At 35.4% G+C, this 16348-nt stretch overlaps 1 protein-coding gene across 2 annotated transcripts in view; it reads right to left on the reverse strand.

The window, feature by feature from the left end:
* LOC149794261 (uncharacterized) overlaps positions 1-16348 on the reverse strand; it is a 290094-nt gene that overhangs the window by 37800 nt on the left and 235946 nt on the right. For both annotated transcript variants that reach the window (XM_089968394.1, XM_089968393.1), the window contains 3 exons: positions 12415-12510; positions 7580-7783; positions 3891-4116 (listed from right to left, as the gene is read on the reverse strand). In XM_089968394.1, coding sequence (XP_089824520.1) covers positions 3891-4116; positions 7580-7783; positions 12415-12510 — 526 coding nt within the window. The remainder of the gene's footprint in view (positions 1-3890; positions 4117-7579; positions 7784-12414; positions 12511-16348) is intronic.

The following is a 16348-nucleotide window of genomic DNA, read 5'->3' on the forward strand; positions in this document are numbered from 1 at the left end:
ACTTTGGTGGCAACAAGAAGTTTGAACAGAGAGAGAGAGATAAAGAGAAAGTAATTACTAATGGGCCACCAGCATCTCCATGTGGAAATGGATTCTTCTGATTTTTTTAAATATCTGACATATCAACAACTGCCACTTACGTATAAGCAATGTTTATAAATGAACCAAACACACTGTTGACAAAGTAAACATGGTTGATACGAAGTTCCCAAAATATGGAGTATATACAAGATTTTTTTCCTATTTTGTATTATTTGCAATTTACCCAGTAAGATTCTGAATGGTGACACCTTGGCATCTATGAGAAAATATTTTTCTGAATGAGCCAAACTGTAACCCCACCTCAATACACATTTTTGCTTCATACAAAATACCTTACATTTATGTTGTTAATGTATACAAGTTTTTTTTCCTATTTTGTATTATTTGCAATTTACCCAGTAAGATTCTGAATGGTGACATCTTGGCATCTATGAGAAAATATTTTTCTGAATGAGCCAAACTGTAACCCCACCTCAATACACATTTTTGCTTCATACAAAATACCTTACATTTATGTTGTTAATGTACAAAACACATTTTCTTTCATTTAATTAAAAATAGAACATGGCTCCTGGATTTGATAACCTAATGGTCAAATGACTAATAACATAGGACTGCTAATGGGAGCTTTGGACTGGTCCGATACCAAGCAGGTCAAGTGTGCTGCTTTGAAATATATGATGAAAGCAGAAACTACCCTGGCCTGGACAGGATTTGAAATTACTACCCTCTGGTTGTGAGCCTTCATTTAACAACTGAGCTACAATGTGAAGGCAGAAATTTTACTGCATACTGGAACTCATTTTAATGGAACTCTTTACAAAGCTTCATCAGCACCATGATTAGTCAAAGTAAAAAAGGGTTAGAGATACAGAAAATGACCCCCCCAAAATGGCTGATAAAACAAAGTAATTCAAGCAAGAAAACCAATTTTTTTAGTCAAACATGTGCCTTTAATAATATTTAATTATAATGTGTTTAGAGACTGTCCACTAACTTGCCATCCCAAGCTAAGAAAGATATTTATCATATGTTTAGGCAACAAAAGCGCTAAAATCATCTGCTTGCAGAGGCAAATGTCTGATGATAATGGTCACCCCTTGGGTTGACAGATTAATAATAACAATAACAACAACAACAACAACAATAATAATAATAATAATAATAATAATAATAATAATAAAATAATAATGATGATGACGATTTATTTCAGCACCTAATATTTTGAAGCTCTAAACTCTACACAATATTAGATAGCACATAAAAACATACACAAGGACAAGATTACAAAAACAAACACAACAAAATAACAGAACAAAATACACTGATAATAACTAAGGAAATAACAATATAAAGTCTTTAAGTCTGTCCCTTGTAGCTGAAATAGGTGAGTTTTACAAGCACTCTTGAATGAGATCACAGTGTCCTTGTGTCTAGGATCAATGGGCAATTCGTACCATGTCCTGGTATGCAAAAGAATGCTGCATGGCTTTATTTTAAGAGTGGAAACTGGGAATACAAGTGTTGGAAAAGAAGAGCAAGTTTCTAGATGTGGTGAGTGAGGTCAGATAGGTCAAAAACCCTACATTTATTCCTGACAACTGTGTAGATACCTTTAAACAAATTGAGCATAACAACAGCATAAACAATTGAAATCAGTCATACTTAAGGCCGGCAATTGAGTAAGTACCAATTAGCTTATCATGTGGTAATGTTTGACAACTAAGGTGTAAAATATTTATCTAGAATGATACAAGTTGAGATTCAGTAAAATAAACAATTGGAGTACAATTTTTGAGGTAAGAAGATGCTAAAAAAAATTACTGAAACTGGTGAAAAGTGGTAAATATTCTCAAGTGCACTGTATTTTGAGTGAGTGTGAAGACCAGGCATGAGTGAAAGAAGTAAGTGACCGCTGATGGGATATGGTGCAAATCCCTCAATCCATGGAGAAACCTATCTTGTCTGACTTTTTTCTTGGCAAGATGACCTTGTTACAACTCTATGGTCACGAATTAATTAACAGAAACAAGCAAAAACAATCAGTTTGGTAAAAAATTAACAAAAAATTAAATTATCAGATTTATAAAAATGAAAATTTAAGTGGAGCTTACAGTTAAATGGATTAAATCCAAAATAATTACAAAAGTTCTATCACAAGTCCTAAAGAATAAAATGTTCCAAATGAATTCCAGATCCCTGAATGTACCAGTCTGCCAAAAATCACAAAGGCATTGTCCAGAACTCTTGAATAAATCAAAATATTTCAGAATCATATTTTAGCCCAAAGAGCACTTTGTAGTTCCAGTGAAGAATCCATACAAATGTTTCTTCTCGACTAATATCTAAACACAACATCAAATACATCTAAAGACTGATGTTACAACAAAAACAGGAAATAAGAATGAAAACAATTATCTATCTCCAGGTGCTTATTTACAAGCATAAGGGGTGAAAATTAATTTTTCTCCTACTCACTAACCGACATTCCGCATACATCCTCCATCATACAAGAACACACCTGACCTAACCCATCCAATGGGAAGGTACTTAATTCTTCTAAGAATTCACCTGATCCCATCAACCAGTGAGAAATTACTCCAAAACTTGGCAATACCTGTTTATAGCTTAATATTTACAAAAATAGAATCTACACCCATGGACAAAAAAAATTAACTTTTAATTATTTTGTTTGCAGAGGATCATTACAATTTACTGCCAAGAAATTTTTTAAAAACACAATACAGGTCCGGTCATGTACCCAAGGTTACACAAAAATATAGATGTACATAACACACTTTTACTGTTCAAGTAAGCCAAACAGAATAGTGAATATCTTTTTTTTTTAGCTTGTGATAGCTGGATTGCGCATGTTCTCCTAAAATATTGAGGGTAAGTAACATTTGAAGAAGAAATTAGGTCATAATGGCCTACTTTTGGTATGGTTGTGAAACTCTTTGTGCTGTATTCACAAATCAATTTTCATTAGGTTAGATGACATAGAATCTATGGTATTGAGGACATAATAAGGAGCTAAAAATCTGTCAATCTAGAAATGAAAATTAGGTCAGTGACCTACTTTTGATATAGTTGGGTTACTCAGCTTGAGAAAGTAGCATGAGTGTACAAGAAAATGGATTCAGGATAGTAATGGTGTAACAATTGAAAATACAACCAAAAAACACCACTAAACCAGTAAATTAGGTCAGTGACCTACTTTTGGTATGGCTGAGTAAATCCTCCAAGATACCAATTTTCATGACTAGGTTTCATAGGGTCCAAAATATATCAGGTGTAATGAAAATACGAAAGTCATACCAACTTTAAAAATCACAGTGACCTCCTTTTGATATGACTGAGTTACTCTCCGTCAGATGCATCCTTGCACCAATTTTCATGAGTAAGGGAGAAATTGGTTCCAAGATATTAAGAGCACAATAAATGGGCAGCTGAAAATAAACTATTAGGCTATAGGAATTACTTTGGCATTGCTGAGTTGCTCACTTTGTAATGTATGCACATTCAAATTTTCATGAGTGTGGGTGAAAAAGGATCCAAGACACCGATGGTGTAATAAATACATAGTGGAAAACACAAAAGTCATTTAAGCATGAAAAATGGGTCCCTGAAATATATTTTTAACATGACTGAGTAATAAATAGTAGTTTTGATATTTATCCCACATATCAATTTCAAAAGTGGGTCCAAGATATTCCAGGTGTAACAAATGAAAAAAAAAACAAATAAAATGAATGAAGAAATTTTTTTAGTCATAAATGAATGGGAAAATAGGCTATCTCTCCTCCCCAACATCATTGGCAAGTGGACAATAAGGAAACAATACAAACTTGATAAACTGAAATGAAGCTTGTAGAACCATTGAGTTGGCTCCATCACAGGTCACGCTGACAGGGATGGCACTGCAGCTGCTTCCACTACACAGTCCCTGGTGCCATTGGGCATTGACGGTGTTTAGATTAGTTTGGAATTGACTAATTGCCTTGCTTGCTTCACAGCTGCCAGCTACTTCATACCTCAGTGTCAAGTTCAGATTATTAGTCAGGTCACTAGCCACTGAAAATGGAATTAAAAGTTTCAGTAAATTCAGGTCCTCTGATTATGAATAGTACTTATTTTCTTCCTCTGAGATTCCCATTACCTGCTGCATGGGGCAAGTTAATTTTGACATGGGCAAGCATATACAGACTGAGATTAAATAATACCTGTAACACTGGGCAAGTGAAAATTCAAAATGAGCAAGTAAAAATATTAATTTCTTTTACCACAGGCATGTAAACATTACAAAATTTTTTTGAAAACTGCAAGTATAGAAACTGATTTTTAAAAAATGCACTACTCTTTAAGAACATACACAATTATTTTGTACTTCATCCTTTCAAATAATAAATAACAGCATAAGAAATTTATTTTCATTTGCAAATTTTTCATGGAAAAGGCACTTTCAGAGCCTAAAAGTGCGTATTACCACTACTATAGTTAAATTCTAACAACAAATTAATTTTAGCAGAAGAAATACATTATCAAAGAGGACGCATTTCCTTTTGGTCAGTATATACATGTATATATATCATACAACTTTGCAAACAGAAAACTCCACAGACTTATTTGTGCAGTATCTGAAATAAGGTTTACTTGTTGCTAAAGGAAAAAATCAGTTTCTCTCAATTTTTGTTTGGTTTACTGGGATTGTCTTGAAACTTGTTTTTTTGGGGGGGATGACTGGGATTTCCTGCACATTAGAGCTTTGAGCTTTGCTAAGCCCAACTTCTCAAGGAACAATAGGGTTAGAGTAAACAAGTGAAGAAATAATGACTCTTTTCAATATTGCAATTTTAATAATTCCCTGTGCCTAACAGTGTGAGGGGATTGTGTTAAAAAATTGCTACAGTGAGAACTGGTTTTTATCTTTTGAAATAAATACCACTTTTCTAGCTATTAATTCAGTTTCAACACAACAAGATAACAACATCATTACATAGATTTCACTCTCTTGACCTACAGCATACAAGCATCTCACTTATCCAGTGACTGTGCTGTCATGTAATGACCTACAGCATGCAAGCATCTCACTTATCCATTGACTGTGCTGTCATGTAATGACCTACAGCATGCAAGCATCTCACTTATCCATTGACTGTGCTATCATGTAATGACCTACAGCGTACAAGCATCTCACTTATCCATTGACTGTGTTGTCATGTAATGACCTACAACATACAAGCATCTCACTTATCCATTGACTGTGTTGTCATGTAATGACCTACAGCATACAAGCATCTCACTTATCCATTGACTGTGTTGTCATATAATGACCTACAGCATACAAGCATCTCACTTATCCATTGACTGTGCTGTCATGTAACACCTCATTATCTGCATGCATTTTAAGAAATAGATGAAACAGGTTCATTTTAGATAATGGATTTTATCTATAATGGGAGGAGAAACAAAGTGTTATTTACCGCTGCAGTGAGGAATCAAACCGGGTTCAATAGTCTCACAGTCAGGCACACATACCACAAGACTAAAAGGTTTGAACCAGCTAGGCTAGTTAGTACGTGACCGCATATAAATGAACAGTTACACTCCTCCCACCCCACCCTGACAATCATCCTTAAGTGTCAACCAGATTCAGCTTATCAGAATGCTTGAAACCCATTAAAACCTGGGCTGTTGAGTGTCAGGCTGCCAGTGTGGAGGGGGACATAAAGAATAGCCCAAAAATATGGATGAACAAGCTCCTACTGTAGCAATTAATCTAACTGTAAAGTCTTAACTTCAGTCTGCAATGGGTTGATTTGTTTCCATGTCGACAAAGCAATTGGTAAAATTGTCTTTCGACGTATTCACTGTATACACTCCTTTTTAAGACGAGTCCAACTGCAAACTGCAGAGACTCAGATCTGTTGTTGCAAAATGTGCCGGCAGATCAGGGTCTGTGCAGTTTGATAAGAGTAGTCAGTTGAACAAACAACATGGACCCTGATGTGTAGGCACATTATATTACGGCACATCAGGATCTTTGTTACTTGCAGTTTGACTTGACTTATAAGTAAGTCTATACTGTAAGCAAAGTCATGTTGAGGATACGGCTTAACAGACTAAAGCCACAGGCTGAAAAAATCATTGCCGAGGAGCAGGCAGGTTTAAAAGCAGGGCGCAGCACAACAGAACAGACCTTCAACATCAGGATATTGTGTGAGAAGTACCTCCAACACCAGCAAGATCTGTACCATGTCTTCGTGGATTTCAAGAAGGCATTTGACAGGGTAGGGCATGCAGCCTTGTGGGCGACTATGAGACAATACAACATCAATGCCAAACTCAATGCCAACCAACTTTTTCTTGTAAATTACATTTGTGCAATTCGACAGTATTGATAAAATTGAAGGTGGCTTGAAAGAAATTCAAGTAACTTTTTAAAAGAAATTCAAGCACTTTTTAAATTCAAAACACACTCTTTTATTCAAGGACTTTTCATTGCAACCCACTGAATTGAATCCTGTCACTAGTGAAACCAATTGACAGCATATGCTCCAATGTTTAAAGGGAGGCAAATCCAACTTTATGATGCACAAAAAGAAATCTGTCACATGCCAACTTGATTTATAAAAAAGGTATCTCACCAATTTAATGACTTTTTTAAAATGTAATATTCATTAGCATTACAATCTATGACCAGGGACATTCCAAGATCTCTCACATAACAATGTCTCACCCCTCTGTCATTTGCAACTCACAAATGAAAAATATCTACAAAACATATTCATACATTCTCTTCACAGTTTTAAGAAATTTTGTATACCTTTATCATGAGGCTAATGTGATAAAGGCTGGGGAAATATGGGCTGGGGTGGACTGAGGGTTGCCTATTCTCACATGCTGTGTGGGTGAGTACACTAAAAATATTGATATATTTCTGTTTAATGCTGTTCCTGAAGAAAGCATAATTGATGAATACTGAATAGACATATCAACAAATTCCGGCATTTCAATACAGTGTTTAACCCCTTTTGAGACCACCTCCTTCTGCAAACTGATTGGTGGCCTTTTCAGAAAAATGACCTTTTATAAACAGAACAAAAAAGGAACTAGAAATGTATTTATAGAATATGAATGCACTGCCACATTATCAGTGATGCTGAAAAATATTCAAAACTTAATTGCCTTTAATTAACTTAAATTGGAATACAGACAGATGGATCAGGTACAGTAATTAGAAATCAAAGACCACTGTTTTGAAAGACCACCTATCATGAAAATCCACGTTTTTTTAATTCATAAATCAACTATGTTGCATATTATTATCAACTCTTGTGGAACACTTTTAATTGCCAGAAAGGTGGCATCTAAACAATGGTTTTACTGTAACATCATATGCCCCAATCATATTCATGGTGGGAAATGCAAATATTCTATTCTGATGCTGGACATGGGTAACTCTCATCAAGGAAAGTCACCCTTTATGATCATTATAAAACAGCATTCTAAAATTCAAAAGAGCCAGTGAAATTACCTGAGCATGCAGGAAACCTATAGGGTGGGACCCCATCATCTCTGCCCCAGCTGCTGTACCTGCTACATGTACTATAAGTTGGCAGGGTGTCCCAGGGGATATAGTTAGCATTGTTACATGTCAGGGTACACCTTGATCCTCCTTCAATAGTTGTACAACTCTTTGATCCCCCTATGGGACCACTTGGCATACTGCAATTAGCACCTGAAGAAAGGAGAAATTTACAAGTAAGATTTACAACAGAATAGCATGATTACTAATTTGCATAAAGCAAGCCATCATTAGGTAAATAAATATACTACAAGAACAGAGAGGAATTTGCACACATAAATTTACCCACTCCTCCTCTGCATTCTAACCTAGGATGAAGATGCATCTAGATCAGGGGTCTCAAACATGTGGCCTGTAGGCTGCATGCAGCCATTGGAGATATTTCCTGCAGCCCACAATGACACTCAGAATTTGTAAATAGCTAATTAAGCAACTTTTTCTGTACAGTTTTGATAAAAATTAAATTGTTATAGCATATACTTATTGCTTCCAACATTTCAACTGGCTATCTTTCATCAGCCACTTGCACTATATGAAAAGGTTTCAGTGATGTGGCCTTCATTCCAATGTACTAGTCCTCATGTGGCCATCAGGCCAATGTACTAGTCCTCATGTGGCCCTCAGGCCAATATACTAGTCCTCATGTGGCCCTGAGGCCAATGTACTAGTCCTCATGTGGCCATCAGGCCAATGTACTAGTCCTCATGTGGCCCTCAGGCCAATGTACTAGTCCTCATGTGGCTATCAGGCCAATGTACTAGACCTCATGTGGCCCTGAGGCCAATGTACTAGTCCTCATGTGGCCATCAGGCCAATGTACTAGTCCTCATGTGGCCCTATGGCCAATGTACTAGTCCTCATGTGGCCCTCAGGCCAATGTACTAGTCCTCATGTGGCCCTATGGCCAATGTACTAGTAGTCCTCATGTGCCCCAATGGTGATTTGAGTTTGAGATCCCTGATGTAGAGTATAAAGAAAGCCCCACATAACTCTTCTAAAAAATACTGTTGAGTATAATGATTGGTCAACAAGCATATCTTCTAATGATATTATGTACGAAGTTTCACAGCAATCAATTAAAAACTGCAACACTAACCAAATTGTGTTGTACACTGTGTTTAACTGCAATAATTCTTATAAAAATCATGTCAGCTCCAAGATTTATCCATATACAAATTTTTTGATGATGACCATAACATGTATTGGCTCAATCAGAGCAACTGACAAATAATTAAAGAGAAGCTGCATTCACAAGTATTCATTTGTAGGACAAAAAGGGCAATAACTATCACAAATTGAAAGAGCATAAAGATTTGTCAATATTATTTACATGCCTATTTCAATGATGACCATAACATGCATAAACATTTCATGGTAATCCACTGAAAACTGAGACAAGATGTGTTTGTAAGATTCTTTCATACAGTACAGCAAGCAAAGTGATTTATCTGTATGCACATTCACATTTTTAGGTGATGACCATAACATTTACTAAGTTTCATGCAAAAACATGACTTCCAGTAATCTCTGCCAAAATTTAAAAAATAAATAAAATATAAATGTATATTTCTTGACCACCACAATATACAGACCAATTACCTGTAGTGCATATAAACAGTAAACAGTCCTGCTCAGAACTCGTTTAAAACTCTGGTCAGGCAGTGTATGCAGCTGATATAAGCAATTAAAAGGTAGGCAGCCAGAGAGAAACAAACACCTTTCTGAGATTACTTAATTGAATAACAGGTGATGTGTTGTGTCAAATCCTTTGAACACTACTGTCCGAGAGCTCATTAGGCTAATTGTCACGGGTAAACTACACTAAGTGGAATAACCCAATTTGTTTGTAGTTAAGTACATCAAAAAATGAGTGCTGAAGAACAAATGTTATTACAAATCATTGCACTGAGTGAAAATGCTGAAGCCATCTTTATTAAAGTGTGTGATCAGCACTAATACTTCTTAAAGTTGGAGTTTTAATACATATATGGTACTTGGAATAGTTTACCTGTGTGATTCATATTTGAAGGTTAAATGTCAAAACACAGCTGTGATTCAGGAGAAATGTAGCATCATCTGTGAAGCAAAGCCCCAAAAAACAACAATTTTTTTTATAATAACTCCTGATTAATGAGTTAGACTTTTTATTCTGTGCACATATTTCAACCACCATATTGACAATTAGTCATTCTGGAGTTTATGATATTCATCAACATAGCAACACCACCCAGCATCATGAAAAAGCAAGAATATAGAGTTCATTTTTGAAATCTATGTAAGGAAATGTTCCCTTATAGCGATATCACTAAGGACAAAAGCAACGAATATCTTAAATGTCACACATCAAATTGACAATTTTAATGTAGCATGTTGCCAAGAGTGGACACAGAATGTGCTCACTGAGAAATACTGACAATGGTATTTTAACGAAAAAAGCATGTGTTCTTACAATAAACCCATGCTGTCAGGCAAAGCAAGTTTCATGCATAAATTGATGTGTTTTGGGAATATAAAGCAGTCAGAGATAGTGGGCCTGAGAGAGATATAGTTCTGACAATGCAAGAACAATTCTATTCTGACCAGGATTCACAAAGAGAATCCAACAATGTAGGACCCAAGGCTCACCTTCCTCTTTGCCAACCAAATGGAGCATATTATGGTATGAAAACTCTTCCAACTGCCCCAACTGAGCTAATGATACATTACCATTTCCATACTAGGCATATACTACTATTTCCATACCTATAGTCATATCATACTGTTTCCATACTGACAGACATATACTGCCATTTCCATACCTATAGTCAAATCCTACCATTACCATACCAATATACATAAACTAAAATTTTCTTACTAGACATATACTCCCATTTCCTTACAAGATATTTACACCCATTTCCATTCTAGGTACATACTACTATTTCCATAGTGATAGACATATACTGCCATTTCCATACAACACATATACTATCATTTTAATACTAGACACATACTATTTCCATACTGATAGATATATGCTACCATTTCTATACCTATAGTTACATACTACTATTCCCATACTGATAGACATATACTGCTATTTCAATACTAGGCATATACTACTATTTCCATATCTATATTCATATACTATTATTTCCATACTGATAGACATATAATGCCATTTCCATACTAGACATACTACCATTTCCATACATAGTCATATACTACCATTTCCATACTAATAGACATATAATACCATTTTCTTACTAGACATATACTCCCATTTCCTTACTAGACATATATGCCCATTTCCATTCTAGGCACATACTATTTCCATACTAATCGACATATACTACCATTTCCATACTAGACATATACTACCATGTCCATATTAGACTTATAATACCATTTCCATACTAGACACATACTATTTCCTTACTGATAAACATACACTACCACATCCAGCAAAGGTAGAAAACCATTTTCTCTAATATATATAATCTGCATTAATGGTAAAGTCATACTTAATGTTCATGGGTGCTGTTTATACATCTGATTGTCATACAAGGGATTAAAAGACAAATTGGTAAAAACTCGGCAGGTGAAGGAATTCTCTAGCAGATGGATTGCTCCATATAGACAACAAATCTATAATTGCATTAATTAAATTCTCATTCCTGAAGATAACATATTTTTACTTAAATACTGCGTAGTCTCGACAATCGATGGTATTATAACCTGTTGTTGCATCAAATAGTGAACCCAAGAGCATAAATGTGCTGACTGAATTCTCTTAAGTTGATGACCAAGTGATGTATTGTAGCTGAAAGAACTGTGTACAAAGGCTTAGGTGGTGTGCTAGACAAGGGTTTGTTTTTCTTTAATGCCAAGTCCCCATGAAACTACTTTGTCAGGTCCACATGTTGTAGTAAATCTTCCCCATTTTGCAAAGAAAGATTGAAGCCTTCACCATTTCAAGAACTGTGAGAAGTGGGGCATGAATGTATGTCATTTGGGACAGGAAGGGTCTCATGGAATGATGGCAAAAATGACAGACCTCCCTTTGTCCCTTAGTTCAGTAGAACTATGGTTTTTAATGGTGGTAAATAAAGTAGGACTGCTTCCCAGTTACATGTGTGTCCTGTTACATGTGTGCCCTGGTATATGTGTGCCCTGTTACATGTGTGCCCGGAGACCTGTTGTTGGCTACCTTGCAAAGCCCTCCACTGTAGCAGAGACTGTGAGTGATGGAAGGAATGTATCTTTGATGGCTTGTTGTGAATTCAATTCCATGAACCTGATCATTAAAGAGGAGATCAGATGATTAAGGTTGCAAAGTCTAGAGCATTTCATCCCATTCCACCTGTTGTTGGTTCATAGCTGCTGTCACAGCCATGGCCATAGTATGTTGGGCCTGTATGTTATGACATGGACTATTCTATAAACAAGGCCCCACACATTTCTGGTGAGATTCGGGGTGGGACAAGGTTAGTTGCATTCCACCTAATGAAGATTGCCATAGATAACAAATGCAATGTTCATCCCACAGTCAAAACATTTTGATACAACTCTTAGGTATCTGAATGGAAAACTGAGGAAAGGCATTTGCAAGAAATGGAAACAACCATAGACACTTGGACCTTTTAATTTGATGTAAGCACATTAGCTCATTTAATATAAAAAATATGACTTTTAATGTTTTTTCAAAGCTCAAAACACCCTCTTCCATACTCAGGCATCAGGCTTATGGAGATAACTGATGAATTTGATTCAGGAGAGTTAATTAAAAAAATTCCTGAACTTACGTTTGTTAAAGAATCTGAAAGTGCAAACAGCTGCATTGTCACTCTCACTGTATGCTGCAAAACCTACACCATAAACTCCCCAGGATAAGGCTGTATCTGCAATGGTCAAAGAAAAAGTAAAAAACACACAAGATTAACATTAAAATATGGTATGGTCAAACCTGTCCAAATTAGTCACCTTTATATAACAGTCACCTGGTCTGAACAGCCATTTAATTTCTCCCAGCAAATTTTCCTACCGGTATATAAAAGTCATGTATATAATGTCACCTGCTTTCCACTCAGCAGCAAGGTGTTTCCCATCCTGGTAATGATTTCTCACTGCTGTAAGCAGTCACATTTCTTTTAATTAATTTTCTTTACCTTGCCCATTTAATAGGATGATTCTTATCAATTATTATTGTAGCAGCAAGAAGAGTATGAAAGGCTAATTAATTCACAGGAATTTGTTTCTTTCAGTAGAAAAGGGAAATTTCTAACAACACAGTGAAGGGGAGTGAGTCTTTCCAATAGTTCCTATTCTTAATGACAGAAACAGGTGTCTGTGAATTAGTGCTATGTCTGATGAAAAAAATTAACCTTCAAGGAGAGATATGAATTACCCCCTTTTCCAGTCGGGTCTGGATTCATTCCATATTTACAGAATTGATTTGTAAAGTCAGACAGAGTTTATGTTCTCATGTTATTAACAACAGCTGCATTAAACTTATTTTCATTCCCTATTCAACACCAAGCCTATCACATAAGAAAACATTCTGATGATCTCAGTGAGTTGAGCAATTTGTTAATCCAGATATTGTTTGAAGGGTGAACAGTTGTTTCTAAGCCTACAAGCTAGATGTGTAGCCTGTGAATTCCTAGTGAAATCAGTGTTTAGTCATGGTGCACCAAATAAAGATCAGTGACTTGTTCTTTTCATGAGCAGGATACAGTAATCCTGTGTGGCACATAATTTTAGGAGAGGACAACACATACATGTATTTTATGGTTTTGTTGAATAATGCAAAAAACAAAGTTTAATAATAATAATAATAATACTTGGTGCATTGTTGAAGAACCAATTTTAGAGGCTTGGTCTTTTCCCATGGGTGGTTGTTATTTTCATATCGGACTATATATTATGCAATTAACATAAATTAATTTTTGTCCATGCAATTAAGAAAACATGATAATATCATTAGTTTAATCTGTGATCTTGAAGATATTACCTTTGATCTGTGACCTTGAAGATATGATCTTTGACCTGTGACCTTAAAGAGATACCTAACAAAGCCTCCATCAGTGATACATAAAGGCATCAAGTTTAAACAGCTGTAGAGTTAAACAGCAAAAACGACTGACTGAAAATGCTGACCTTTCACCTCACCATGAAGATAGAATACCAAATTATGCAGCAAAATGATGATGCATAAATATACCAAGCTTTATCAATTGATCTCAATGGCAATGATGTATACAAAGTTTATCTCAGATGACACTAAAGTAAGTGTGCCGAGTGTTATCAATTGTCCTCAAATGGCACTGAATTAATCTCAAACCTCACTGAAGTGTACCAAATGTTATCAAATGATCTCAAATGGCACTGAAGTGTACAAAGTTTTATCAACTGATCTCAGATGGAATTGAAATTCACAAAATTTTATCAAATGATCTCAAATGGCATTAAAGAAAGTGTACCAGGTGTTATCAATTTATCTCAAATGGCATTAAAGTAATTGTTGTTGTTGTTGGGTTTAATGCCATTTTTCAGCACAAGATAGGCTATACATGGCAGCCAGAATAAATGGTGAAGGAAGAACCAGGGAAAACCCCAGAAAGAACCACTGATCCATGAAAAGCTACTGGCAAGCTTTCTCAGGCATTAAAGTAGGTGTTATCAATTTTAAATGGCCTTAAAGTTATAGATATAATTATTTTTTTTAAAAAGCGGATGGAAATCAAAATACTACATTACTAAATAATTCAATATGATGATTTATGCAATATCTGAAAATTTTCACTTGATGCAATCATTGGTTAGCAAGATATTTCAGTTTAAATGTACATGTTGAACTATTACACTTTATGACATGTACAACTTTGGCAATTTTGTGACTTATGTCTGTGTGACATCACAAGAGAAACACCACATTGCAAATCACCTGTTATACCTCTGCCTAGTGTGAAGCTTATACAAATTGTTATCTGACTGCGTCATGGGAAGTAGATGTGTTGTTGGTGAATGTAACAGTAGGAGTATGTGTTCTTAACATCATAAAATAATAGAATATCAAGCAGCAATTATTTTATCAGCCATTTATCAAATGAAAATGCAACATATCTAGTCATCATAGTCTAAAGCAAGACAGAAAGAGAAAGGCAAAGTTAAGACTACTTGTGTTTGTTGAAGATATGTAAATTGTACCCATATTTTCACAAATACATGCAATTTGTTCTAAAAAGAAACTATATCAACAATACCATTTATTGGTTGATGAAGTTTCATATAAAGCCACTATTTTAAATAAATGTCTTATCAAATTCTCTCTATCAAAACATCATTCTCTTCATTAGCACGATTTATGTTAAACGCTGATCTCTTTGCATGCATCTTGGTTAGCTTTGTGTACTAAAAATAATTTTCCAATTCTTTAACTTCGGTTCTTAATTAATTGCTGGGCTACAACAAGGGCTGTTAAATATTGTACTCAATGTGAGATGACTTTGTGCAATAAAATGACACACAAACACACATGTATTGAAACATGCAAGACTCTTTTTTTTACTGTCCAAATACAGTGTGACCCCGCTATAGTGCACTCCATTATAACGCGAATTTGGATGTGGTGTGGCTCCCAAAATTTCAAATACACCACTCCCTCGATAACTCACGCACATCGGGGTTTAGAAACATCGACCGCACTATAAGTGAGGCATGAGTTATCAAAGGACCTATAAAATAAGCCCAAAACCAATAAAGTGATCGACGACATAAAAGAAAAATAAGGGGGGAGGGGTAGGGTAGGCAGATTATACTGTTGAACACTCACTTTATAATCATGCTGAAATTAACTGTGAATAAATAACGGTGTACTTTATTCATTATTTCCTCATAGGACAACATTAATTTCAGGATAAATTACAGTATATTGAGGCGATCATCGAAAACATTATTCCACGTGGTTTCCTTTCGCTTAACATGTGTACCACTTCATACATTGTGTACTATGTCACTAATTTTTATGTTGAATTGGATACATTCTAGTTTTATTGTTTGATCCAAATTAGACGTTTTTTTATACACAAAAGATCGACTCTTTTTGAGAAACAATGTTGATTGAACGATAGATAGATAGATAGATTTGAATGCGATATTAGTAAAATAGAAAACAAAAAAACAAGGGTTAATCAGTACTAACATATTTAATTGGTCTACAAATTTAAAACAACATAAATTAGAACAAGTTAATACTTGCCGTTTGTGCCATGCTTGACAAATATCAATTCACTTTTTGAAAAAATCAGTTAATTTTTTTTGTTGTGTGTTACTCCTTGGTTTCTCTGCTGCCGAGCAAAATCCCTCAGATTTCTCAACTGCATGAGCTTTACGTAGTCAACATTTTGGGTCTCCAGCCACCTTATGGCAATATCAAAATATCTGATTGCTTCCTGTGCAGAGGAGGGAGGTGGTGCAACATCTGCATCTGCATCACTTTCAACACTTGTGGTACTCCAGTTAGAATCGTCTTCTGCTGCAAATTTGTTCGTTATAGAATTAATTATTGTTTCATCTGACATGTATTCGGCTGTGGGGCAATCATTGTCAGCACAAATCCACTCCTACATATCATCAAGAGAAACACCCATCTCAGGACCATGAGTCTGTACGAATTTCTCCCAAACAGCCTCGGCATTAATGACATCAGTTTCACTGAAACCTTCGAAGTCACTATCA

Source organism: Sinohyriopsis cumingii, chromosome 8, assembly GCF_028554795.1.
Source record: "Sinohyriopsis cumingii isolate HCF-2022 chromosome 8, ASM2855479v2, whole genome shotgun sequence".
Taxonomy (NCBI): domain Eukaryota; kingdom Metazoa; phylum Mollusca; class Bivalvia; order Unionida; family Unionidae; genus Sinohyriopsis; species Sinohyriopsis cumingii.